The sequence below is a fragment of the Ictalurus furcatus genome, chromosome 23 (assembly GCF_023375685.1).
Source record: "Ictalurus furcatus strain D&B chromosome 23, Billie_1.0, whole genome shotgun sequence".
Taxonomy (NCBI): Eukaryota; Metazoa; Chordata; class Actinopteri; order Siluriformes; family Ictaluridae; genus Ictalurus; species Ictalurus furcatus.
Window position 1 is genome coordinate 8,027,434 of NC_071277.1, and position 27,020 is coordinate 8,054,453.

Below are 27,020 nucleotides of genomic sequence, written 5' to 3' on the forward strand. Positions count from 1 at the left end.
ATATTCACTATTTATTAATTATTTATTCATTGATTTTTGAAAATGTGCAGTAAGTCCTTTGAAATTCATCAGGTGAAAATCTGATGAAACTTTTTGTCCCATTTTTAAAATATCATCGTATTTTCCTCTATAGAAATCATTTAATACTCCTTATTATTGTAACCGTATATGAAAGTCTTAAGTTTTCATCGAGAGAGCATCAGGATATAAGAAAAACACAAGATGTATGAATAACATTACATTATTTTTTAAAGTAACTGTTCAAATATAAGCATGTGACCTATGTTACAATGTTAAGAACGAAAAAAGAAAAAAAATCATTAGCCGAGAACGGTGCCAGATCTGTTGTCTGTAAGAAACTACAGGATGTCGGGAGTGTCTGCAGAGACAGAGAGCAGACTCGGAGGCTGAATGGACGCAGTGTGTCGAGCTTCTGTTTCTGTGATGCATCACTGACGCACCATAGACGTCCAGCTCGACCTCCTGAAGGATTATGTATAGCGTGTGAAGACAACCTGCTCAGATCTGTCCTGGCCGAGACATTTTCTGCAACCCGTCTTGTGTTTACCTTTGGGCCAATGCTGCCGTCGAGTTTGTTATTCCATTATGTAATGCTATGACTGGTGAGAACCTAAATGACAGCTCGATTGGTTTTGTTGCGAGCCAGTGTATTCATGTTCTTTGTTAAAGTGTTAAAATCACACTCTGAGGACGTACAGTCCTGCCAGCGCCAGAGAACCGTACAGGAGCGTGGAACGGGTCAGTGCTCTGTTTCAGTGAACCTAATGTAAAAAATGTATTACTTCAAATGATGTCTTTATCCAAATGTTAAAGTGTGGGAAAAAATCATATGTGCTGGTCAAATCAAAGAATTTAGACGATGACTTGTTTCCTGACATTGTTCATGTTTTAACTACAACAAGACACAACCGAATTATATAAAAGAAAAGAACTTAGACATTAATTATATTTATTCATCATCATCTATTAACAAGTGAAGACATTAAGATCAGAGAGCCTGGAAAGCCATTGCCGAGCATACACAACATCACACATATTTAAGGCCTTTTTCTCTCTCTCTCTCTCTCTCTCTACTTTCAGTTGGCGGACGTGTTCACTTGATTGAAGAGCTTATCTTTGATGACTTGGGACATCAAGCCGTGGATCGCTTCAATGGTTGTTTTGCAGCTGAGGGTGAAATACAAGAGTTTTAGATTGAATCCTGTTCAATCAATCAATCAAAGATGTTAACGATGATATTTTAGAGTTGTGTTCGAATCACCAAAAGATGCAAAAGCACCAAACCACAACATTATGTTTCTCAGGTTCAACACACTTTAGCCCCAAGGATTTATTATGCTCTTTTTTGCAGAGGGTTTAATATTAAGTCTAGCTTTGAATCATTAAGAGAAAAAAGTCAGAACCTTGACAATGAGCTCTGATGATAACAAACCAATGGAAAAATAAGACCTTCAAGCATAAAGCATTAGGCTAAGCCTTTGGTTGGATCAAAGAACGCTGTATGTCTTGTACACATACACACACATATACATGTAAATGGTACTTGAAACCATGGTTTAATTTTTAAAAAAAATTATTAATAAAATGTCTCCCCTAAGATTTATCACCTTACCTGTCTCGTGTGGCCTTGGCCAGTTTGTCCTCAGACTTCCTGTCGTGGGTGTCCAAGCCAAGCATAAAGCTTCCGCGACCCAGCTGAGCCTCGGCTTGCTCCAGCTTCTCGGACAGATCGAACACCTGCCCCGTCGTGTAGTCCGCATTCTGAACACATCACAGCGCCCGTTAAGCAGACTGTACTGTCATATATAACTTCCCAACAACACTAACTTTCTGACAACACACCTTTTCAAGAAATCAACAAAAAAAAAGCTGCGTCTTTGCATATTTTTTGCCTCGTCGTGGTGAATTTGCCGAGAGTGAGGCAGTATGCTTCGTGCGCAAAAAAAAAAAAAAAACAAGTCTCAAAGCCGCAGTCAGTCACGGCACTGACAAAAGTTTTCTCCAGAGGAGCAAGCGGCTTTTGACAACTAGTCAATGTATCTTTGTTCAGCAGCTCAAGCGTCGGCTCTTTACGCCATTAAGTAAAGCTCAACGCAAAACGTCGGAGCTGAAGATGTCAGCTCAATTTAGCCTCAGATTTTCAATAGAGAAGAAAATAAACCATCTAGAAACACAGCAGCATCTAAATACATCACTCAAGAGCATGCTCTCTCTCTCTCAATAAAGGCTTGTATAAATCTTATAAGTTTCCGTCATTTAAATACAACAACTGAGATTGATATATATATATATATATATATATATATATATATATATATATATATATATATATATATATATATATATATATAATGTGAAAGAGAAGAATGATACTCACAGTAAGTAGACTTGATGAACTCAAAGTGTTAACCCAGTATTTATTCCAGAGGAGCTCGAGGAGTTTACGGTCCAGAGAGGACTTAAAATAAGTCACTTCTAGCGCATAGTACCTAATTAAAATTAAAATAAATAAATAAATAAATATCAAATAAATATTTATTTCACCAAATCTAATTCAAGAACTATGCACTTGTATGGTGGTGGAATAAAAACTTTCGAGATTTTGAACATGTATAAATAATTAACATAAATAACTGAAATATTATATGCAGTTCAGATGAACTAATACTAATGTGTAGAAAACTTTAGAAATAATTCACAATTATTTAAAATAAATAAAAACATACTGTTTGCAGTGCACACCAAAGTCTTCAATTTTATTAAGAGGTATGGTCTGGTACTCTGAAGGCCCCTCATCTGGAGGTTTGTAGCCCTTGTATCGGAAGACAAACACAATTAGAAATATTGTATTTTATTTAGACTTTTATGAACTTGTTTTTAATTAAGTATCCTGGAAAAAAAAAATTCTATTGTTTATAGCCAATGCACACAAGTATGACAGCAATAACCAGTGAATTAAGAAATGTCATATACAGTAATGTACAATATTATGACAAATCAGTGGTTGTTGTTTTTTTCTGTTAGAAAATATATTCATAATACCTTTGGATATGTTCTAAACGCTCCAAGATTGACTTTCCCTGCAGATATGGTACGTGTAGGATCGATCTGTCAGGACGACACAACGTGAGAGGAAAAACTATTTCAGTAAGTCATCAACATCTGATTCATACTGTAAAGCAGACCGAGCAGAATCGCCCGATACAACTGAATAATTAAGTTATGAGCCGAATTCCTAATTATGATTTTTGTCCGCTCTGCAATCCTCCTGATGTGTAAATAACGTACTGTATACTGTTACAAAAGCAACAGCCATTAATCAGTCGCCACTACCAACGTCACTCAGGCTATTTGTATCCCAGGGTCGGTCATGGATCACTGCCACTGCTCCGGTGAAACGGTGTTTTGTTTTGCTCCACCCCTCGTGTGTGTGAGTGTGTGTATATATTATATATATATATATATATATATATATATATATATATATATATATATATATATATATACACATATATACACACACACACACACACACACACACATATATGTATATGTGTATATATAGAGATGCGAATGAGATCAGGACAAAGAGGAGCGGAAAAATGAGCACAGAACTGAAATATTTTTCTATAATATTTTACCACCACTGCCACAAAGGGCTCCTGGAACTGTTGATTGAGCATTTGAGTGCTGACGTCGATCCCTGATAGCCAACAGCCGTAACCGGGGTGACTGTGGTACCATCCGATGGCATTCTCCAACCGTCCCACCTGAAAAATATATTGCAGCTGATACTGGTGCACCTGTGCTTGTTTACACATTAGACTTTAAGAATGACTTCGAACAAAAAAATCCCGGCAAAATAACTTCCACACCAAAATCAAATAAAATCCAACGTATTTTGTTGCGATTAAATATAAAAATCCAAAATAAATCTAAATAATTTAGTATTTTAGCATCTTCAAAGCAGACATGCTTTTTGCCTAGAATTTCCAGAAATGTATTCTTGGCATTTTCTCAACCGATTTCTTGAGGAATTTCCCTGAGATGCTTTTTAAACAGTATTAAAGGAGTTCCTACCGACGCTGCACACTTATGGGCTGCTTTTCGGAATATTTCGCTCTGAGTCGTCCCTTTAAAAAAATTTTTTTTTGTAAATAAAATGTTCGTTTTCTAATGAAAGAAATGAATACATTGGCACGATTATAGTTTTCTCTACAACATAGATTTCACACATTTAATCATACACCTTCAGATCAAAAGGGTTATAAGATCATGAGAAACATTTCAGCCGAGTGTCCACAAACTTTTGACCGGTAGTGTATAGTCTAGAGTATACTGAATCAGTTTTGAGTTCTGGGCTTGCGACAGTCAGTACATTTACATGGACAACAATAATCCAATATTAACCCGATTAAGACGATACTCAGATTAAGAAACTAGCATGTAAACAGCGATTATTGATTACCTTAATACGATTAAAGTCATACTCGAAGTAAACACAAGTTGAATTAAGACGTGTGGAGTATTCCTGTTTTTGTACACACCTTAATCACATTATTAACATCATGTGGGAGTTTTCACCACATTTAGCGACAGGACACGTACACACACAGCAGTGCTCAACCGTTTTACGGCAAACAAGAGAGCACGTCTGCGTCCCAAACCACGTACTTACCTACTATATAGTAGGAGAAATACATGTGTCTCGGCTGCTATACAATAGGTAAGAACACAGTTTGGGACGCAGCCCGTGGCTTCAAGCAGTCGTCTATTAGCACGTTTAGCATGACAAATAATTAACTGCACTTGAAGCTTTTGTGAAATTAAAAAGAAAAACAACCAAAACTGTATACGGTACCATAACGAAGACGAACTGTATGTCGATACGTGAAATTCTGGAGGGAACGTCGGACGGCGTGGCGTGGGGACGTAATGATCTGCCGTTAATAGATCTGTGTTCTATAACATGTAAAACAGGACCATGAAAGGACTATTCTAAAAGCGACTCATGTAAACACCTTAATCAGAATATTGTCTTATTCAGAATAAGTTCAATAACTAGATTACTGCTGTCCATGTAAACGTAGTCAGTGTCACGCTTTTTCCCAAACGAGAAATAAACCTGACTTGCATTTGTCAGGCTTCGAACAACAGATATGTTGCACAGAGATTTTTATTCGGAGAAGATTACAGAGCTCTGTGTGTATGATGATGATGATGATTTGTAGAGTGATGAGTTGCTCTACCTGTTTGGCATTCTCTATATAAGCAGCCATGTACTCGTAAGCAGCAGCCTGGGCATTCACTCTGGTCTCGGTGCCTTCCACAGGCAGAGCGAAGCTGTCCATGATCATCATGGTCTCTCCGTCCACCTTCCCCAGCATGAGCCCCATCACCTCCAGGTTCCCACCGGAGCGTGCGTGCATCACCATCTTCAGCAGGGCCAGCGCTGAGATCTTGCAGTATTTAAAGTAATGATGGCTACCAAAATTTTTTAAAAATAATAATAAAAATCAGTACTTTTTAATGCAGATCAAAATATGGCACAGGAATAAAACTTAGCAAATTTGTCAAGCGTGACGTTTGATGATACAGCATTTTTAAACATACGGAGGAGATAAACAAAAAAAACACACACACACGATGAAGAATTTGTTTCTCTCGGAATAAAAAGAAAGATGATGATGACACCTAGTATGTGGAGATTTCCTTCATTATCATAGGCAACCTTCACAAAATGGTCAAACAGTGTACATATTTGCTCTAATAAGTGATATGACCAAAGGTTTGTCGACAGCTATACAAAGATAATAAATACTTTATATTAATATGAATAATATATCAAAAATTAATATATAATAAATGCAATTTCTCATCTACGTTCCATTAAGGCAGTAACCATTAAGTTTCATGTCTAATCAGTATATTAATTAATTCTAATTCTCTTTATTCTGGACTATAATAACAGACTCAGTATGATTGAACGTGCTGTTTATTTATTTATTTATTTGTTTGTTTGCTTGTTTGTTTGTTTGAATAGTGGCTGTAAACAAACTGCATCATGGAGCACAGAAACAAGCCTGACCCCGACATCTACCACATCCTTATCCACGCTTACTCAACTCTTTTGTCCAAGGTTTGGCTGCGAGGATTTCCTGCTGCTGTTTTTTGTCATATTTGTAGATCTCGTCGATGCTCTGAACTTCTTGGATGCTGTTCGACAGCTCCCAGGTCTTCCCAGCGATACTGCTCCCGGCCATAGCTAGCTTAAAGCTTTACGCTAACGTTAAAGCTAACCGCTAGTCTCCGAATACAGCTTTCTGAGTAGCTGTGTATAATTATAAAACACACAAAATGATAAGAGATAAGTCATAGAACTGGTATGAAGCTGACTAACTGGTCTGCGAAAGTGGCATTACCTTTATAATTATAGAATTTATATAATCTAAGACTTTAGTTTACTAGCTTGCTAATAGCGCCTGCTGCTTCTGCTTCTTCTACGGAAAATGGCAGTTCTAACGAAGGTTGCCAGATACTAGTGATAACCCCCAGATTGGACATTCGATATTCGCAGATATATGGAAATTAAGGGGCCGTCTCTAAAGTTACATACGACATTGTTATATACGTTTCAAACTTCAATAGCATTTGAAGGGAATGACTTACAGTCATATAACCAACTGTAAAGTGTTCATCTGGGTGTCAGGTATGATGCACACTTTTTAGATTTCTGATATTTAATAAAATAAACTATTAAATCACATTTCAATTTGACATGTTTTTCATTGCTGAATAGGCCCATACACAAAATATACCATAATTTAAAGCTCAATAGCATTTGAAGGGAATGATGTACAGTCACACAGCTTTAAATTATGGTATATTTTATGTAAGAGCCCATGCAGTAATAAAATACATGGCAATATTTATATATGATTTAATAGCTAATTTTAATAAATATCACAAATCTAAAAGGTGTGCATCATTGCTGACACCCAGATGAACACTTTACAGTTGGTTATATGACTGTGTCATTCCCTTCAAATGCTATTGAACTTAGAATGGTGTTTAACAATGTCGTATGTAACTTTAGAGACGGTCCCTTAATTTCCGCATATCCGCAAATATCGAACGGTCAACGTCAAACCAACTTTATGACAGTTAATAATAATAATAATAATAATAATAATAATAATAATAATAATAGCCATCAATATGATTATATCATATTTAGCTAATTTTCTACAACATCAGCTCTGACAATAGTACGAAGAAATTTTTTTTATTAATGCCTTCGTTTCTATAGTAACAGCTCATTCACAGGGACCTATAAAAAAACATACAAATAAAAGGATGACGTAAAAGCAGGAAATATCGCAAACCCTCCTTTTTCTGTTCTAGAGGGGAATTTCACCTGAAATGGCAACCTTTAAAGCAACCTGATGGTGTATATAGCGCCCCCTATCAGCCATGAGTGAATATTTTCTGCATTATATAAATAAATAAGTCTTTAAAAAGCACTAATTGTTTAAAATGTAAAACATTGGATTGTCATTTGCTCTCTTTTATCAAAAAGGAAAGGTTGATTTTTATGTATTATTGTTTAAATACTGCTATAGTTATTTGTTTATTAATACTGTTACTACTATAATAAGAATAAGAATAATAGTATAATAATACTAATACCACACGAAAGAACACACGTATATGTATGCATGCAACGTAACACACATAGGAAAGTTGACATTGATAAAATACAAGTTTAACAAAAGGGAAAAAATGACAGTGCAGGGGGTGTATTAATGTATATGTTTGATATAGTAATATTATTATTATATAAGTGCTTATTATATAATAATAATAATAATAATAATAATAATAATAATAATAATAATAATAATACATATTATTTATATAATATATGAATAACTTTTTAATTCGTTAAGTTCACATGGTTAACCAGAACAGTTTAACAGACGAGTTTAAACCTTTGTGTATATAATTATTTACCAGTTTTATTTATTTTGGTCAAAGTGCCCTCTAGTGGTGGAAATGTGAAACTGTGAATTTACTTTAAATAATAAATACAAACACCTCATTTTTTTCTATTAAAGAGAGATTATAGTTAGATGGAAGATAAACAATCATATGAATTATACCACCTGATGTGTACAAAGAAACATTTTTTTAAAGCAAAGAAAGTACCTGCTAGCAGTTAGCATTAAACCGTCGTACTTCATTACCCATGATACTTTGAGAGACGGTTCTGTTCTGACGTCATCCAGGAAGTGGAGAACAGAAATTCATACAAGCTGCTCTAGAGTGTTAGCCAAATGAAAGTAATTATTAAGGTTCATTTCGCCAGATAGTTATTACCTGTTATTAGTGTCAGACTGTGTGGATTTGTAGTGGCCAGATTTGAAAACTCGTACAGTCAACTGTTATGGTGAAACAAGCATGAAACAAATATTAGGAAATATCGCAAAGGTAGGACTAAAGGGCTAAATCCCAAATGACTTCCTTTGTAACATAGAGTGCACTACAGGGAGTGCATTAATCAGCATAATCTACTCCATGTAGTGTGTTTATAGAGGGAGTAGGGAGGCATTTGGAATTCAGCCCCTTTCTTAATCAAATGGCAAAATTAAATGAGCAATAACATGAAATATAGAATTGAACAAAGTCACTTTTACCTTCTGAAAAGCTGCTGTTCTTATATTCCACAGGATCAGAGCAATAGACAAGATGAACATGATCACATTCTTTATCGTGGGACTTCTGGTCCATGTGGTCTTCTTCATCTCCATATTTGACATCTACTTCACATCACCCTTGGTTCATGGTATGAGTCCTCAACATGTGCCCTTACCCTCGCCCGCCAAGCGCCTGGTGCTCTTCGTGGCAGATGGTCTGAGGGCCGACAGCATGTTTACGCCGGACATCAACCGCACCAGCAGGACGCCCTATTTAAGGTACTGGGTGTAGCATTCATTCGTTCACCTGTTCATTTATCTATCTATCCATCCATTCTTTCCCTCCTTCTTTTCTTTGCTTCATTCTTTCTTTCTGCCCTTTCATTCTTTCCCTTCTTCCTTCCTTCCTGCTTTGATTGTTTCCTATCATTTTCTCACTCTACTGCCCTTCCTTCCCTCACTCCCTCTCTCTCTCTCTCTCCCTTAACCTTCCTTCCTTTCTTCCTTCAATACGCCCTTCCGTCCTGCCTTCCTTCGCTTCTTCCTGATTTCTTCCTGTTCTTACTTTCCTTCCTTCCTTCCTTCCTTCCTTTCCCACCTTCTGCCCTTCTTTCTTTCCTTCCTTTCTCCTTTCCTTTAATCCTCCCATGCTTCTGCCCTTCCTTCCCTCACTCCTCTCTCCCTTAACCTTCCTTACTTCCTTCCTTCGTTTCTTCCTTCAATCCACTCTTCCTTTCTTCGTTTCTTCCTGATTTTTTTCTGTTCTTACTTTCCTTCCTTCCTTCCTTCCTTCATTTCTTCCTTCAATCCACTCTTCATTCCTTCCTTCCTTCCTTCCTTCCTTGATTTCTTTCTGTTCTTACTTTCCTTGCTTCCTTCTTTCATACTGCCCTTTTGTCCTTTCCTACAATCCTCTCGCTCTTCTGCACTTCCTTCCCTCCCTTGTGCCCTCACACTCTCTCTCCCTCCCTCCCTGTACCTTCCTTCCACCCTTGTGCCCGCACACCCTCTCTCCCTCCCTCCCTGTACCTTCCTTCCACCCTTTTTTCATTCCTTCTTTCTATTTTCATTTCTTATTTTCTTCGTTCTGTTCTTACTTTCCTTCCTTCCTTCTTTTTCTTGCTTCCTAGCGCTCTTCCTTTCCCTCCTTTCACCCTTTTTCCTTCCTCCTTTCTTCCTTTCTTCTTTCTGTTCTTACTTTCCTCCCTTCTTTCCTTCCTTCCTTCCACTCTTGCTTGCTCTTTCAAAAAAAAAATCCTACAGGTTTTCTATGGACTGGCGGCTCCGTGTTACACCTCGCATCCAGATTGTATTCTGCATGTTGTACATTTCTCATCCTGGAGTGTTCTTGTTGTGTTCTGCTTGCACATGAGCCCAGAGTCTGGAAAACAAACTAACCCTAACCCTTTTATCCTAAATGCCATTCAGCAGCACGACCTATTCACATTTTACTACGCAGTGTTAACACTGTTCATTTTTTAATTTTGGTACGTCATTGTATTGCTCATTCATGTGTGTTTATGTCCATCAGGAGTGTAATTGAGGAGAGCGGTTCATGGGGAGTGTCACACACACGTGTACCTACAGAATCCCGTCCTGGACACGTGGCGCTTATAGCGGGCTTTTATGAGGATGTCAGTGCTGTGGCTAAAGGTAATTATCTGTAACAGTATGGTTTATGTACACTGTATAACTGATAATATGTGTAATGTGTGTATGTGTATGTGCATGTACAGGCTGGAAGGAGAATCCAGTGGAGTTTGACTCTGTGTTTAATGAAAGTAGGTACACATGGTGTTGGGGAAGTCCTGACATCCTGCCCATGTTCGCTAAAGGTAAACAACGAGTGTACTACACGCACTTCCATCTTACGGTTGTAGTAAATACAATAATGCAGCGCTGTCTAATTCCGTGTTCATCGTAGGAGCGAGTGGAGATCATGTGTACACTCACACTTATCCTGCTGCGATGGAGGACTTCGCCTCAAAGGACGCCTCCAAACTAGATACCTGGGTGTTCGATCAAGTGAAGGTGTGTCCTCATTGATGCTGTTTGAATGCTATTGGGGGGGAAATCCTCAAAAATTGTTTTATAAAGAAATCAGCTGATGTGTTGTTCCAGGCTTCTTGGAGAATTAGCGACAGTTCTAATGATACTTGCTGGAAAAAAAAATGCAAAGGTTTCTCCATAGATACCAGGTTTCCTTTTTTTTGATGCAGGACTTCCTCAGATCGGCCAAAGAGAACCAAACTCTCATGTCTCAGTTGCGTGAAGATAAGATAGTGTTTTTTCTTCATCTTCTGGGAATCGACACCAACGGACACGCCCACCGGCCCATGTCAAAGTAAGCTGTATACCTAAAGTGAAGCATTTGCTGCATGTTATACTGATTAACACGCTCCTGACACGACCTAATTATAACTTTCCACGTCGCTTTGATGTCATCACATCTGTGGTTTTAGAAAGAATTTATCGTCCCATGACCTATGTGTGAATTTTACCCTCAGAGGTAACAAGCGTCAGTGCATTTTCTCACAGTTTATATCTTAAAACTCCTTGTAGACTTTAGGTTATAGATTAGAATATAATACCAAGCACAATTTAGTAGCCTAGATGATCGAAAATCTGAATAAATACTAACAATAACGTCAGCCTAAAGTTTATAAATTATTTTTCCTTTTGTAAATCTGTTCAGGGAATTGATTTAATTGCATGGACATGTTAAAGTGCAAAGGTTTTGCCACATAAATGTGAGCTGAACATGTCCGTGGAAAATCTGAGTTGACCGTGTGAGACCAAGAGAGTGTTATTGCATCATTAAATATAAGAGCCAATCGGGTCTCTGTATGCAAATAAATCCAGGCAACGGAGCATATTCATAGAGCGTGGATTTTTTTTAATGAAAGCTGAAGGCATTATGAGTGTATCGAAGAGACGCTTTAGGAACGAAACAATTCCAGGTTGACTGATAATATGCATAATTTAGAGATTTAAAAAGAAAGCATTGTCTTATACAAGGGAGTATCTGGACAACATTGGCCTGGTTGACGGCGGAGTGGCCGAGATCGTTTCTGTGTTGGAGGAGTTCTTCGGGAACGATGAGAGAACAGCGTACGTTTTCACAGCTGATCACGGCATGACAAACTGGGGTAAGGTTTTTATCTGCTCCTGACTTGCTGCTCGTCATCTATTCATATTCTCATCCTTGCTTTTTTTTTAAACAAGACTCCACTCAGTCTTGTTTAACTCTACTGAGTTTCATGGACATTTTGAAAAACTAAAGAATTGTTGAACTTACCCGAAGGAGAACTATACAGTTCCTGAATATTTTCCTAGCTTGTGTTTCTAGCGTGCCGGAGGAACCGTGACAGTTATGTAAAATAACAGATGTGACACAAAGTACAGCCGCATAGATGAGACAACAAACGTAGAGAAGGCGGTAATTGAGAAAACTCAGGAAGCAATGAGGATATATTGAGCAAAATTCGCAAAAACATGATACAGCAGATAAGAAAATGGTGCCTGACTTGACTTGTTAACAGTAACATCTTGTTTAGGAATTAGGAGTCCCTCCATTTTCACAGGCTCAAAAGTAATTGGGCAAACTTACGTAAGCGTACATTTTAGGATTATTTTTAATACTTGGAGGCAAATCCTTTGCAGTCAAGTCTAGAACCCATGGACATGACCAAACGCTGAGTTTCCTCCCTTGAGAGTGAGATGTTTTGCCAGGCCTTTACTGCAGCCATCTTCGGTTGCTGCTTATATTATTATATTTATGATTCTTAGATTGTTAGTTCATAATATTTATGATTGTTAATGGAGGGACTCAAAAAAAAGGCAGTGATTCCTAAAAGGTTCAGGCAATATTTTTTAAATTAAAGCTGAAAGTCTACACTTCAATCACGTCTTGATTGCTTCATTTAAAATCCACTGTGGTGGGGTACAGAGGCAAAATTGCAAAAGATTGTGTCACTGTCCAAATACTTATGGACCTGACTGTGTGTCAAGCTTCATAAGAATAGTTCTTGATCCACAGAAAAGTACAGACTCTGGAACTTGGCTTGATCGTTGTTCGTCTCTAGAGGTCAAAATTGTCGCAAAAGTTGCCAGATCCTTGGAAAGATTCCTGCAGCCTTAAGTCTTTCTTAGAAAAAAGATTTTTGGTATGAATGTGCTTCTCCGTACTATTCAGCATGCCTCTAGCTTAGAAATAACCTACTGAAGTAATTCTGACATTTATTCGAGCATATTTAAGCATAATGAATTGACACATGAAGACACAGAACCGTGGCTCTTTGTTTGGTTCTTCTTTTAGGGTCGCATGGAGCCAGTCATCCATCAGAGACCTTCACGCCCTTAGTGGTGTGGGGGGCCGGAGTTCAGAGAGCTCAGAGAACCGCCACTTTTCAAAATCATGACGATGACGACTACATCAGAGGTGTGTTTTCATGCATTTAAACACCTCACACACTTATTATGTAGTGGATGTTCATTCTGGACTAGAGAGGACTGGCTGTAACTGTGTGGTTTGTGATGATCTCAGACTGGGGGCTGGAGACGTACAGGAGGATTGATGTCAACCAGGTTGGGTTTGATATACTGTTTGTCTTTACTTTTGTCTTTAGGGCGGCAGGAGGTAGGGGGTGGGGTGGGGTGGGGGTGGGGGGGGGTTACAACAAATGAAAAGGAGATGATTCTTCTGATTTCTTCTGTTTTAATGAATGCAGGCTGATATTGCACCACTCATGTCATCTCTCATCGGGGTTCCCATTCCACTCAACTCTGTGGTGAGATTCATGAGATGATGTTTTATGTCCCTGTGAGCATGATGATGATGATGATGATGATGTTACTATTATAGTTAGTATAAGCATGATTAAATTAATTCTAATTGTCATTATAATAAAACTAGGAAGACTAATGTTATTAATGAGTCTTGTTAGTAACAAATCCTTTACTTGGTGCTTCCCTAAATGTAGAAGCCAATATGCTGAATACCTGAATAGTAAATAAATTCGTCCTGTGATTACGGCGGATTTTTATAAAAACTTTTTTATTTATCTTTCCCAACATCTCGTTACGTTGATTTGCAGGGTGTCCTGCCACTCGAGTACCTCAATAACAGCCAGCATTTCAAAGCCGAAAGCATGTATGCGAATGCCGTTCAAATCCTGGAGCAGTTCAAGGCGAGTCCCTCTTTGCGTCTTTTGATTCATTTGAATTATTGCTCATTTTCAGAGGTATGATTGTGATCACGTTTATTTATTATTATTATTATTATTATTATTATTATTATTATTATTAGGTGAAAATGATGCAGAAAAAGGAGACCACTTTGTCATTTCTCTTCACGCCATTCCAGTGAGTGGAGCGTCGGGCTTCTTAAGAGCGAGTTACACAGCACAGCATATTGTATTTGGTCATTTTTTAAATAATTAAAATATCATTACTGTTTCCTCTCTAGACCTCTGACTGATTCAAAAATGACTGAGTTTATGAGTCACACAAGATCACTCATCCAGAAAGGGCGCTTTGATGAAGCTGTGAGTACCAAACTAACCTAATATTAGTTTCACCTGGTCTAATACAGTTTTCACCAAACATGTAAACTTTCTGTCCTTGTCTCAGATTCATCAGTGTGAGGTTCTGATAGATCAGGCCATGCAGGGATTGTCCTACTACCACACCTATGACCGCCTTTTCCTGGGCTGCAGCGTTGTCTTAGGTTTCATCGGATGGACATCTTATGTGGTTTTGGTCATCCTGAAGACTCATGCCAGCCTGCGCAAACCACCTGCAAGCAGAGACACGGTGATAAGATGCAGCAAAAATGTGCACAAGTTTGCAAAATTATAAGGTTTACATACATATATAATATGTGAGTGTGTGTGTGTATATATATATATATATATATATATATATATATATATATATATATATATATGTGTGTGTGTGTGTGTGTGTGTGTGTGTGTGTGTATGTGTGTGTATATATATATATATATATATATATATATATATATATATATATATATATATATATATATACACACTCACATATTATATATGTATGTAAACCTTATAATATATATACATATATGTATGTATATGTGTGTGTGTATGTATGTGTATATATATATATATATATATATATATATGTATATGTGTGTGTGTGTGTGTGTGTGTGTGTGTATATATATGTATGTATATGTAATCTCAGTCTGATTTTTCAGGGTTTTTTTTTTTTTTGTCTTGTGTTATAAAGGATGGTGTGAAAAAATGAGAAATATATCAGTAATCGAATCCATTAGTATTATATAAATATATTTGTTAAAAAAATCAGTAAATCAACGTAGTAATATATTAGAAGATTAAATTAGAAATTAGAAGATAAAATACCAGACTGCTGAATACGTTTGAGCCACTTTAACTTTAATTAATTTTATATCCTCACATAGATGCAGTGTATGGAAAGTTTTCAACCTTTTAACCATACATCTATTTTTACAGAAACCACCATTGTTTTAAAAAAGAAATCTATTAAGGTTTGGTAATTTGCTTTCAGGTGGTTTATTTAAATGAAGAAGAGTGACGTCATTTACACTTACAAATATATATATATAAACATAGCCTTGTAAATCACCTGTCTGTGGCGTTTCCTCTGTTATTTTAGACGGCAGCGAGACGTGTGGGTCAGGTGTTTGTGTGCGTAGGCCTGCTGGTGTCTCTCTTCCTGTTTCTTCAGGCCAGTTCCTTCACCTACTACATCTACTGCCTGCTGCCTGTCGCCGTGTGGTACGGTGTCCTGAAAGAGTGAGCCTCAATTACGTGTTTTGTTAACATGGTATACATGAGCGAAAGCATTTGTTGAAAGTCGCAGAGATTAGCATCGGAGGTGTGAATGTGAGGTCTGTACCTAATACGAAACCACCTTTATCACAGCAATAACATGTCGACTTGAGAAACTTCCTCATTACTATTGACATCAGTTGTATTCATTTGCACAGGATTAGTATATCACACTAGGGGGGGCAAAATGTATATATTTGCTTGCTCTCCATGTTGCACCTTTGGGAAGAAATGCTCCACATGGCATATCCGTTAAAGCGTACATGAGAATATATTTGTCACGTGCAGGTTGAAAAGCCTGTTAGCAATCAGTTTGCACGTTTTTTGTGGGTGTTATGAAGTTTGTGTTTGTTTTTACACGAGTAATTTAGGGATACAGTGTAGAGTTTAGGGATGTGCCTGGTTATTTATTTACGTGTGGAAAAATTTGACTTCGCTATCGGTTAGTTGAGTTTGGAAACCTGTATCGTTTTTATTTGGATTTTTCCGTTATAAGAACTGCGTCTACATCTCATCAGCTTTGTAGTTTAACACTAAAGTAATGTAAATTATGTGTTGTTGACGCTCTTGTTTTTAGATTCGGGATCCTTGTCGATCTTATCAGATCGGTTCCTTCCCTGCGTCTGATCAGATGCTTTGGATATTTTGTTCTAGCTACATTTGGGTTAGAGCTACTGGTAGGTTGGACAGAGCACAAAAAGAAAAAAAAAAATCACAAAGAACTACATCGATACCAAAATACACAAACACATATATATATATATATATATATACACACTGGTTTTCTCAAAGCGTAGCTAGAATTGTGCTTCAAAATAATTTTTTCTCCACTGATTTGTAGGTTGTGAGTTTTTTCTATCGGGCCATGTTGACCCTGGGACTGATAGTGTTGGCACTGTGGCCTGTCCTCTCAGGGCTTTATAGAAAATCCAAGGTGAGATATTACAGCAGAGTTGGGTTTTCTAGTAGTGCTTTCATAATCGCGCATGACAAAGTAAAAGGCAAGTATTCATTTCCTGTGTAAGTTTGTGACACTGCTGTGATTCCGGTGACAAAAGACACAATTGCATGAATTGAGGTTTTCCCGACTTTATGCAAATTAGTTACGACGAGGCGGAGGTGACAAATCGTTTCACCAAATGATAACGTGGGTGACGTGTATAAATTATACAGACTATGCATTTGGACTACTGTCATGTAAAGAATAAAACACACTGTGTCATGATGTTATAGGAAAATAATCCATGACCAAGTAGTGCAAAGAAGCAGAGTTACTGTTACAACACCGACGAGCACATCCTGAGGTGTTTTATTCCTCTTGTACTTTGCATGAGTATGCCAGTGATTACATTCATATTTATTAAAGAATGACACATTGTGCGTTTTATCCATTTATAGGTACATATTACGTTACATGTACATCATGTGTTGTGTTGCTGTGTTGTAGTCCAGGTCAGTGAGCTGGGTGTTGAGCTGCTTGTGCCTGGCAGTGTTTCCTCTATTGCCTGTTGTCGGACGAGAACCCAACACCAACTACGTGTAAGATCCATCACTCTCTAGATCACAAACTGAACTTTATATTTACATTTAAATTTCTTATGCTGTGTGTTTGTGATCTTTTAACTCAGGTTATGCGCTGGAGCTATAACACTGTTCGCGTCGTTCCCCTACATCTTTTCACGTCGACACATGGGCCTGCATACGAAGGATCGTTGGCTGTTTATTGGCCAGGTTTAAAAAAATAAAAAAAATTTGTAATGAACACTATCATCAAAAACACACACAGATAAACAGCTTTAATTTGATGTTTGATAATATTCATGTAGCCTAACAAGTCAGCATGTTTGTAGATGCTGCAGGTGACGCTGTGCACATACGTGCTTTCGAGCACACACTCCAGTCTGCAACTCAAACAAGGCCTGCCGCTCTTCAATCAGCTCGTCAGCTGGATCTCTCTGGGTTGGACAACTTTTACATATATGTTTATCTTCCATCATGTATGGAATAGCACACTGTGGAGAGTGCTATTCTGGGAAAATAATCAATGATTATTGATTGTTTTCCAATGACGGCACATCCTGAGTGGTTTATTCCTTTTATATGGCAGCGATTTTGTCAACAATCGCAAATTTATTGTTATTTCTTAAAGAATGACACGTCATATGTTTATATATGTTTATAGTATCACTTAACGTTGTGGAATGTTCGAGAAACAAGTTCTCTCGTTCGTTATAGCAGCTACAAAGAGTTGTTCCATCACCAGCCTGTCTTCTTTTAAGTTAATAAGACAACAAAAAGGCAACTTGTCATGTTACAGAGAAATCGCAAAGCGTAAACTCCACATCCGTACTTTGTAAGTTGTTACTATAGAAACGATAACGTATTAGAGCGAGCGCATTGTTTAATCCGCACTACTGTCAGAGCTGCTGTTACCGAAAATGAACCGATGCCTACTGACCAATCAGATCTGACAATTCAACAGCGCTGTGATATTATATTAGTTTATTCTGTTGCTGAAAATGTCTCTCGCTGTCTAACTGCATGTCTCTGGCTTCCGAACTCTGCTCTCTTGTTTAGCGTCGTCGTTTTTTGTGCCGCTGCTGAGTTCTACGCGACTCTTCTACAGACTGCTGAGTATTCTCATGTCCCTCTTCTGTGTGTACCTTCTCCTCAGCACCGGGTAAGATACAGATACAGTCTGTATAATATATTCAGATAACCGTACTGTATTAATTCAAACCTAGTTTACGTGATCATTTCATTCAAAAGGTTTGTGTGGGAATGAGGTTAACACTCCTAGCTACAGTACATCACTTACCGGCCTTCTGAATCTCACTGCTGATGTTCTTTACACATACGTAGCATGGCCTTCTAGAAGTTGTGACATTTTTTTCCCCACGAATGCATTACACGTGCTGGTTGGTTGACTTCCCTCTCACTTTGTATACATGAGGTTCATTGTATGCTTTGGCTTTCTGTGCAGCTTCTAAAGTCTTGAAAATTTGTGAATCCTTTAGAATTTTCTATATTTCTGCTTAAGTATGCCCTAAATTCCCCATTTAAACAAATGAGACAAAAAATTATACTTGGTCATTTGTTTATTGAGGAAAATGATCCAGTATTACATATCTGTGAGTGGCAAAAGTATGTGAACCTCTGCTTTCCGTATCTGGTGTGAGCCCCTTGTGCAGCAATAACTGCAGATAAACGTTTGGGGTAAGTGTTGATCAGTCCTGCACATCGGCTTGGAGGAGTTTTAGCCCATTCCTCAGTACAGAACAGCTTCAACTCTGTGATGTTGGTGGGTTTCCTCACATGAACTGCTCGCTTCAGGTTCTTCCACAACATTTCTATTGGATTAAGGTCAGGACTTTGACTTGGCCATTCCAAATCATTAACTTTATTCTTCTTTAACCATTCTTTAATAGAACGACTTGTGTGTTTAGGATCGTTGTCTTGCTGCATGACCCACTTTCTCTTAAAATTCAGTTCATGGACAGATGTCCTGACATTTTCCTTTAGAATTTGCTGGTATACTTCAGAATTCATTGTTCCTCCAATGATGGCAAGTTGTCCTGGTCCAGATGCAGCAAAACAGACCCAAACCACGATACCACCACCACCATGTTTCACAGATGGAAGAAGGTTCTTATGCTGGAATGCAGTGTTTTCCTTTCTCAAAACATAACGATTCTCATTTAAACCAAAAAAGTTCTGTTTTGGTTTCATCCATCCACAGAACATTTCCAATAGCCTTTAGCGTGTCCACGTGATCTTTAGCAAACTTCAGAAGGGCAGAAACGTTCTTTTTGGAGAGCAGTGGCTTTCTCCTTGCAACCCTGCCATACACACCATTGTTTTTCAGTGTCCTTCAGGTGGTGGACTCATGAACATTAACATTAGCCAATGAGATAGAGGCCTTAAGTTGTTTAGAAGCAACCCTGGGTTTCCTTTGTGACCTTGCGGGCTATTACATGTCTTGCTCTTGGAGTGATCTTTGTTGGTTGACCACTCCTGCAGGGGGAGTTGTGGGGAGGGAGTGAACAATGGTCTTGAATTTCCTCCATTTGTACACAATCTGTCTGACTCTGGATTGGTGGAGTCCAAACTCTTTAGAGATGCTTTTGTAACCTTCTGATGAGCATCAACAACTCTTTGATGTTTTCAGTCATATTTGTGCATATATATAGAAAGTTCTAAAGGTATTACAAACTTTTAAGCACCGCTATATTTGATCCTAGCATGACTTTCCTAATGCTCATGTTGAGTTGTATTCATTAGTGGCTCTTGTACTCCAATGACCTTATTTCATTTTCTTTTCTTTTTTGCACACGAAGAACGTAAGGCCTATCGTTCACATTACGATCTGTTCAGTTAGATTTGAAATAGTTTTATTAGGACACATGCAGCATGAAACTCAGAGCTAAGAAGTCACGGTTAACTTTGAAAGACTTTCTGCATTGTTCGTCTCTCGTCCGACCACAAATATTTCAGCCGCTCATTTTGACAACATGTGGTTGAGCTGGAGAACTCAGGAGGAAGTGGTATGGATGTAGAACTTTTTTTTTTTTACTGACAGAGTATTTTTATTTTTTATTTTTAATGCTTGCAGTTTTATGTATATAGTAGAGCAGAAAGAATGCATAACTTGATTTTACTCTGCCCCTCACTCGAGCGAGACAAAAATGCACTTAAGTTCGAATTCAGAGTCAGACACATCTCTGTTTTACGCGAACCTCACCCCGTATTCGTAACTTCTGAAGTCCAGAGTTGCGTTTGAGGTCTGAATAACCAAGTGCGCAATTTCTGTATTCAAGCCACACTGAATTTCTGAATGTGCAGTTGAAAGAAATATGATTTGATTCATAGAAAAGGGAAACCAGAGCTTCTAAGAACTGCTGCTGTAGTCATAAAGACTGTCAGAAGAGAACGGGTTCCCATATTGAGTCTGGTTCCTCTCAAGCTTTCTTCCTCACCTCGTCAGGGAGTTTTCCCTCGCTGCTGCATCTCTGACTTGCTCAATATGGTGCAGGATTCCCATAAAGCTGCTTTGTGACAATGTCTATAGTACAATAGACAAATCAAATCGAATTGGATTAAATAAGTCATTATCCGGCACTGGGTCAAGGGTCATGTCTCCGTGGGCTTTCAGATTAAGATGGAGGGGTTTATTTTAGACATTTACCCATGTCACTATGGTCGTAAGGTTTAACCCTTTTTTTTTTCTCCTAAAAACCCATAGATAATAGATAATGCCAAGTTTCCTTCTTCCATCAGTATATATTTTTAGCTTTAATGGGTTCATACTGTTAGTATGTTTTTAGTTTAATTCACTTTTTCACTTCTGCTTGGCTGGTCTTTTAAGGTATGATGATATAAGCTGTTTCCATCCAGAGAATAACCCTAGTATTAATCAGAATTAAATAAATAAATAAATATATATATATATATATATATATATATATATATATATATATATATATATATATAAATAAAATTTTCAGGTTTATGAATGATGTTCTCATGATTAGTTTACAGGAATATTCTGAAACTTGAGCAACAGTATAGTTCATGTCCATGCAACACAGTGACTTCAGCTTGCATTACTGTTAATACCGATAAGAAACATATAAACATCAGAACAGAAGATTTTATAATGTTAAATTATATAACGATATTGAGGACATTATTTTGGTTTCGATCCAGTCCTAGTTAGAATATAACTTTTTATGTGAACTTGATAGGTGATAGACATTTCTGTTATTTATCCATATAAATTGCTTGATGATATTTTGAAGAGGTGTGCATGTGTATAGATTTTCAGTCCTTTACTCCGGTGAAACTGGTTTTATAGCTTCAAACATAGCCGATATTCAGAATGTACAAATATACGAACTGGATATTATTTGCATACAAGAGGCTTAAGTGGCTGCTGATTCTTTTTCAGTATGACTTACAGGATATCTAGATATAGCATCATCTGCAAGGTTGTGTTGGCTAACATTTGCAGATGTTTTGTTTGCATCATTCTGTAAAGGTACGAGGCCATGTTTCCTCCCGTACTGTCATGGCTGATGTTTGTGTGGATCCACATGGAGCAGGAAACCGTGGACACGCACAGAATGTCCAGCAGAAATGAGGTAACGTTGAGTCCTGTCCTCTGACTCCGAAACACGCCCCCCCCCCTCTCTCTCTATGAATTATCACAACTCATTTCTTAGATTTCATATTAAACTCTTCTAGCTTCTGCTAAACGGAGTTAGCTTTAGAGAAGTGACTTTGTTTGAGGCAAATCAGAAATAAAGGAAGAAAACTGTGGCTGCAGCACAGACACTAACACACTCACTAACAAACACACACAGCCAGTGCCAGAAAAAACTGTGCAATGGTGCAATGAACACTTTAAATAGACCACTTTCACATGACCTGTCTGCATGCACATGCATCTGAAGGTAAATACATTTTTGAAGCTAAACTGAAATGTGTTTTGAATTTTTTTTTTTTTAAACATTTTCCCTCAAAACAGACAGAATTTATTTGTACCACCAGCTCAGTAGCGTCGTTTTGAAAATATTCTTGCTCTTTTGGCTGCTAAAACAGGAAACCTAAACAACGACGCCTTTTGTTTTTGTCACACAGCACCGCGAAAGTGATGTACTCAAAAGCAGTTTGGCTCGAGGCCATAAATCGCACCAACTGGATTGAAATGAAATAGTTCTAGGAGAACTCTATGTACTTATATTTTTCGAAAGATTTGTAAGCCTTAAACTTTTATTTTATATATACGTTTGATCTGTTGATCACATATCTGGACACTGTATTCTAGGCGATTCAAAAGGATCAGGAATTTTTAATCCAATGTTTGATGAAAATCCAATATATAATGTTCGTATTTAATTATGTATCTTGTGCAGATCAGTAGGCTTTTTTCCTGCAGTGTTTGCAAACCAGAAAGACATCCACTGTTTTAAAATGCGACGCATCCGCTGCGTATCCTTGTATTTTCCGGTGGAGTTTTTTTGTTTCCTATTATTAGGTTATATGAAGTAGGCTTGTGGTAAAGCACAAAGCTCCTAGACCAGAGGTCAATACCACTGGCAGCATTGCATGCAAACCTCTTTACCAAGTATCAGGTGCAGGTACAGAGAACCACAACATCTGGCAAAGCAGGTCAATGCAAAACCAGGAGCTGAGCTTAACCACATGTAACCAAAATAAACCAAAAAACTCATTTCTGCTATATAAATAAGATCGGTTGTTGGTCTTTTGTTTCTGGTGATTGTCTTTTGTAGCTCTACTCTTTCCTCCATTGTACCATACAGGTTATTTTTTTTCTATTGGATGCAAGACATACATATGTTTCATTCATAATGATTAAACGCTGGTTATTAAACTCCGAGCCAGATGCATGATATCTATGTTGTAAGGGCATATCATTAAATTCGAATGCTCTGGATGGTGACATGAACCGAAAAACAAGGAGGTGTAAGTGAATGTCACGGTCTTTAACCTGCCTGGTGTTTGTCGTTGGTGCTGTCTGAACTTTAATCCTGACTTGTAAGGATTCATTAAACATTCTGTCTTTGAGCGTTTGTATTTATTTTATTCTTACAATATAGATTTCTGGATTTTCAGCTTACCTGCGAAAACATGCAACAACTCTTAACCCTCTTAAGGGCAGTGGTGGCTTGACGGTTAAGGCTCTGGCTTACTGATCAGGAGGTCGGGGGTTTAAGCCTCAGCACTGCCAAGCTGCCACTGTTGGGCCCTTGAGCAAGGCCCTTAACCCTCTCTGCTCCAGGGGCGCGGTATCATGGCTGACCCTGCGCTCTGACCCCAACTTCCTGACATGCGAAGAAAAGAATTTCATTGTGCTGTAATGTATATGTGACAAATAAAGACTCATTATCATTAACCTTGTGCATTTTGATAAGACGTTCATAACATGAAGTGTCCTTGCAGCTCTCACGCATTGATTTTGCTGAAAATATCGACTTATCCAGAATCAGGCAGCTGAGTTTGGACGATATCAGAAGATCGTACTTCTTTGTATCCTTATACTTTTTCAGGAAATCTTATTTTGTACCGGAATTGCATCAATTCATTCTTTTTATTTTTTCCTTAAATCCAGACAATTGTTCACCTTAATGATTTGTACCAGGTATTCTTCATAATCGTTGCATTCTTCGGCACAGGAAACATTGCCTCCATCAACAGGTAAACTTTAATATCAGGGCCTTTTGCGGACTTCGGGTTTATAACGCTTGCAAATTCGACACGAAGCCTATGTTTAAATAAAAAAAAAAAATCATCCTTTTTCTTTTACCCTCTCTCTTTCACAGTTTTGACCCAGCTTCTGTCTACTGCTTTCTAACGGTCTTTAATCCTTTTATCATGGGTGGACTTTTAATGTGGAAGGTACCGCACTTGCACACAAACACACATCCGAATACCTTTCTGTAGTGTATGTAAATAAATCACTAAAACATGTATGTCTGAATGATATATGGAGATTTGGAGAAGTTAAACCCAGTGACTAGAGAACAAGAAACACTGCTTCTCCTTGATCTATCAAAAGACTTTTTATTATCTGACTTTAAAGGTGTAGTTTGTAATTTTTTTTACACGAGAGACAAATTGCCTCTTTTCCCCCCGGCCCATCCTGATGTATGTATGCTTTGTGAGTTGCCTTTTAAGGGAAAAAGGGGCAGGTCTTTTTCAGCTGGGGGCGTGGCTAATTTCCGGGCTGGAAAAATGTAAGCAGAGGCCCAAAAATGAAGAACTTTGTGAGATCTAGTGGATGGAAATATTGCGAATTACAGTTTTTTAAGGTTTATTTGAAATTTTAGGGTTATTATTGGTCTGGAAGAAATTGCAAACTGCACTTTTAATTTTTTTCTTTTGCTTATGTTATGTATTTATGTTCTTTTTTTTTTTTTTTTCCCCTCAGGTCCTGATTCCATTCATAATAGTAATGTGCACATTTGAAAGTGTTCAAGTGTCAACACGGCTTTCGTCACGAAGGTACAGGGTTTATATTCTGGAGCGATATGCTTTTCAGAAGAAAGGCGTTCCCTCTCGCCAACACTGGAACAACGGTGTATTGTAAAACAACTTTATGGTCATGTTTATACCTGTATTAAGTACATGTACACGATGTTTTCCTTTCCAGCCTTTTCCTCATCGTGCTGGTCATCTCTGATTTGATGGCACTGGTAGGTTCATCAGGCAAGACTTTAAGTTATAGTTTCTGTTTTTAAAGCTAGAACCCACATTTTTAGTGTATTCTCCTGTTCCTCAGCACTTCTTCTTCTTGGTGAAAGACTACGGAAGCTGGCTTGATATCGGCACAAGGTAATTCCTAAACATTTCCGAATGAACCCCCTAAACTCCAAGAAACCATCAACACTTACATTTAGCACCCGAAGTTACATGTAAAGTCTGTGAAACAACTTAGTTCCTGTTCTCACTTACATTATAACAGCTATAAGCATTCATTCCCGCACAAAACCTCCCTTTTTTTTTGTCTTTCTTTCTCTTGAAGTTAAGACACAAAATACTATGTGTCATGTTACCGAGAAACCGATGTAAAGTGTAATCTCCTTTGTCCTGAAGATGTCGGAAAACATCTTCATCTAAAGTTACAGCTTTACCTCTGACTGTTATTACAGAAACGATAACGTATCAGAACGAGCGCATTAATACGGTATAAACCTGTGATTTGCATACGCACTACTCTCAAAGCCGCTGTTCTGGAAAATTAATCAAAACCATTCTTCTGACCAATAAGAATCCAGCATTCAACAGTACGGTGGTGTAATGAAGACGAATAACTAAACAATAAGCTTGGAGTTTAGGGGTTAATAAATAAATTGTGTATAAATATCTATTCCATAAGAGAGCACTTTATATAAACATATCTGATGTGTCATGTCCCCCCCCCCCCCCACCTTTTATAGCATTAGTCACTACGTCATTGTCATGACCATGACCATCTTCCTGATGCTGCTGAGTGTGATGACGCACATCCTGACCTCGAATAAACTCCAGATTGGACAAAAAGTGAAGGTGCACTTTAAGTGATCTGCTTTAGACAGTGCTGGGAAAAAGAAAACGCTTTAGGTGTTGGGGTGGCATCCTGGTTATAACAACACTTGGTTTGCACTGTAAGTACAGTACAATTTCTCGTAAGGACACTTCTGGCAAAGACACTATTTGGAGGGAGGTTGGTTTGGGGTTATGCAAATCTTCACCCATAAACTTGCGGGAAATTGAGCATGTTCTGAAAAGGAAACAGGAAAACGAGCATGCTGCCGTAACTCTTATTTTCAGTATTGGTATGAATAGTACAGTTCTCGTGCCATAGGGTTTGAACTAAAAGAAATAAACACATGATGGGTTGGTGAGACTGTGTGTGCTTCATAACATGTAAAAAAGAGGTACTTATAAAACTATACTGATTGATTTTGTTTGTGCATTTATTTATTTAATTAAAAAAAAAAAAAGATTCTGCCACATGAGTAATTTATGCAAATCAGAATGGAAAACTTGAATACTTTTTTGGTTTGTGCTAAATGTGGACTGTGTACATGTGATGATTTAAGCTGTACTGTTAAAGGGCTACTTTTTTAAATAATACTGTATCTTTTTTTTTTTGGTTTCTGTTTGGTGTTTATTAACTTTATATCGGACAGAATAAAGCGTGATACTGAGATCGGATTAAGAACATCGTCAGTCTTTCTTTTTTGTTTGTTTTGTGTATTGATTTATTGTGTATACATTCATATATTTATATTAAAACACACTGTAGAGACAGAAAAAGGTGTTTCCTATTATATGAGCTTTACTTGATCTTGTTCTTGACATTAGCCTAACATTAGCTTATTTATGTCATTACAGTCCCCCACGAAAATATTAGAACGTCAAGGCCAATTCTATTGTTTTCGCTATACGTTGAAGACATTTGGGTTTGAGATCAAAAGACGAATAAGAGATGATAGATCAGAATTTCAGCGTCATTTTCTTATACTTACATATACTTACTAGATGTCCAGGTTTTTTTTTCTTCAAGTGATCAAAAATATTGGAACACGTGACTAACAGGTGTTTCTTGCTGCCCAGGTGTGCCCTGTTAGATTGATTGTTTAAAGAATGAATAGCTTTGAATGTCAACTGGTCAAATGGTTTGAGCCTACAGTTTCACCTGTGAAGACTGCATTTGTTGTTAAAAAGGATAAACCAACACGAAGACCGGAGAGCTGTCTATGGGAGAAAAGCGTGCCGTTTTGAAGCTGAGAAAAGAGGGAAAATCAATCAGCTGCAAAAGTTCTGGAACCAAGATGAACCTCCACCAAAGTGATGGAAAGTCCAAAGTGTGGAGAAAGAAAGGATCAGCTCATGAAACAAAACATACAAGCGCATCCGTGAAACATGGTGGAGGTAGCGTCATGGC

General features: G+C 37.7%; 2 protein-coding genes across 5 annotated transcripts; one reads left to right on the top strand and one right to left on the bottom strand.

Annotated features, from left to right (window-relative positions):
* Positions 1-953: 953 nt before the first annotated feature.
* On the bottom strand, positions 954-8,248 carry cops5 (COP9 signalosome subunit 5). 3 transcript variants are annotated; one of them, XM_053611012.1, is made up of 9 exons: positions 8,230-8,248; positions 6,148-6,352; positions 5,271-5,505; positions 3,663-3,791; positions 3,064-3,129; positions 2,748-2,833; positions 2,399-2,510; positions 1,634-1,782; positions 954-1,188 (listed from the first exon to the last, which is right to left on the bottom strand). In XM_053611012.1, the coding sequence occupies exons 2-9, from the start codon at positions 6,282-6,284 to the stop codon at positions 1,098-1,100; spliced, it is 1,005 nt and encodes a 334-aa protein (XP_053466987.1). In that variant the 5' UTR covers positions 6,285-6,352; positions 8,230-8,248; the 3' UTR covers positions 954-1,097. The 3 variants fall into 3 exon arrangements, with proteins under 3 accessions (XP_053466987.1, XP_053466986.1, XP_053466985.1); XM_053611011.1 differs by lacking the exon at positions 8,230-8,248 and adding an exon at positions 6,444-6,590; XM_053611010.1 differs by lacking the exon at positions 8,230-8,248 and having other exon boundaries at positions 6,148-6,547.
* A 64-nt stretch (positions 8,249-8,312) lies between these two features.
* Positions 8,313-26,812, top strand: pign (phosphatidylinositol glycan anchor biosynthesis, class N). 2 transcript variants are annotated; one of them, XM_053611005.1, is made up of 29 exons: positions 8,315-8,511; positions 8,751-8,996; positions 10,249-10,370; positions 10,454-10,552; positions 10,642-10,748; positions 10,937-11,061; positions 11,736-11,866; positions 13,036-13,158; positions 13,264-13,304; positions 13,448-13,507; positions 13,814-13,906; positions 14,026-14,081; positions 14,185-14,263; positions 14,349-14,531; positions 15,393-15,532; positions 16,146-16,245; positions 16,410-16,502; positions 17,016-17,107; positions 17,197-17,299; positions 17,419-17,527; positions 18,146-18,248; positions 21,606-21,708; positions 23,531-23,617; positions 23,730-23,785; positions 23,911-23,986; positions 24,519-24,592; positions 24,741-24,783; positions 24,870-24,922; positions 25,528-26,812. In XM_053611005.1, the coding sequence occupies exons 2-29, from the start codon at positions 8,770-8,772 to the stop codon at positions 25,649-25,651; spliced, it is 2,802 nt and encodes a 933-aa protein (XP_053466980.1). In that variant the 5' UTR covers positions 8,315-8,511; positions 8,751-8,769; the 3' UTR covers positions 25,652-26,812. The 2 variants fall into 2 exon arrangements, 1 of the variants encoding a protein (XP_053466980.1); XR_008384411.1 differs by lacking the exons at positions 23,911-23,986; positions 24,519-24,592; positions 24,741-24,783; positions 24,870-24,922; positions 25,528-26,812 and having other exon boundaries at positions 8,313-8,511; positions 23,188-23,617; positions 23,730-23,781.
* The last annotated feature ends 208 nt before the right edge of the window (positions 26,813-27,020 follow it).

What these genes read in the sequence shown, in the direction of transcription:
- cops5 (XM_053611012.1), bottom strand. Translation starts at nt 6,284, where the DNA reads ATGGCCGGGAGCAGTATCGCTGGGAAGACCTGGGAGCTGTCGAACAGC. An exon ending in GCCAAACCTTGGACAAAAGA is followed by an intron (nt 5,506 to 6,147) that starts GTTGAGTAAGCG and finishes AAATTTTGGTAG; the next exon opens with CCATCATTACTTTAAATACT. An exon ending in CGTTTAGAACATATCCAAAG is followed by an intron (nt 2,834 to 3,063) that starts GTATTATGAATA and finishes TTCCGATACAAG; the next exon opens with GGCTACAAACCTCCAGATGA.
- pign (XM_053611005.1), top strand. Translation starts at nt 8,770, where the DNA reads ATGAACATGATCACATTCTTTATCGTGGGACTTCTGGTCCATGTGGTC. An exon ending in AAGGGCGCTTTGATGAAGCT is followed by an intron (nt 14,264 to 14,348) that starts GTGAGTACCAAA and finishes TCCTTGTCTCAG; the next exon opens with ATTCATCAGTGTGAGGTTCT. An exon ending in AACATTGCCTCCATCAACAG is followed by an intron (nt 23,786 to 23,910) that starts GTAAACTTTAAT and finishes TCTCTTTCACAG; the next exon opens with TTTTGACCCAGCTTCTGTCT.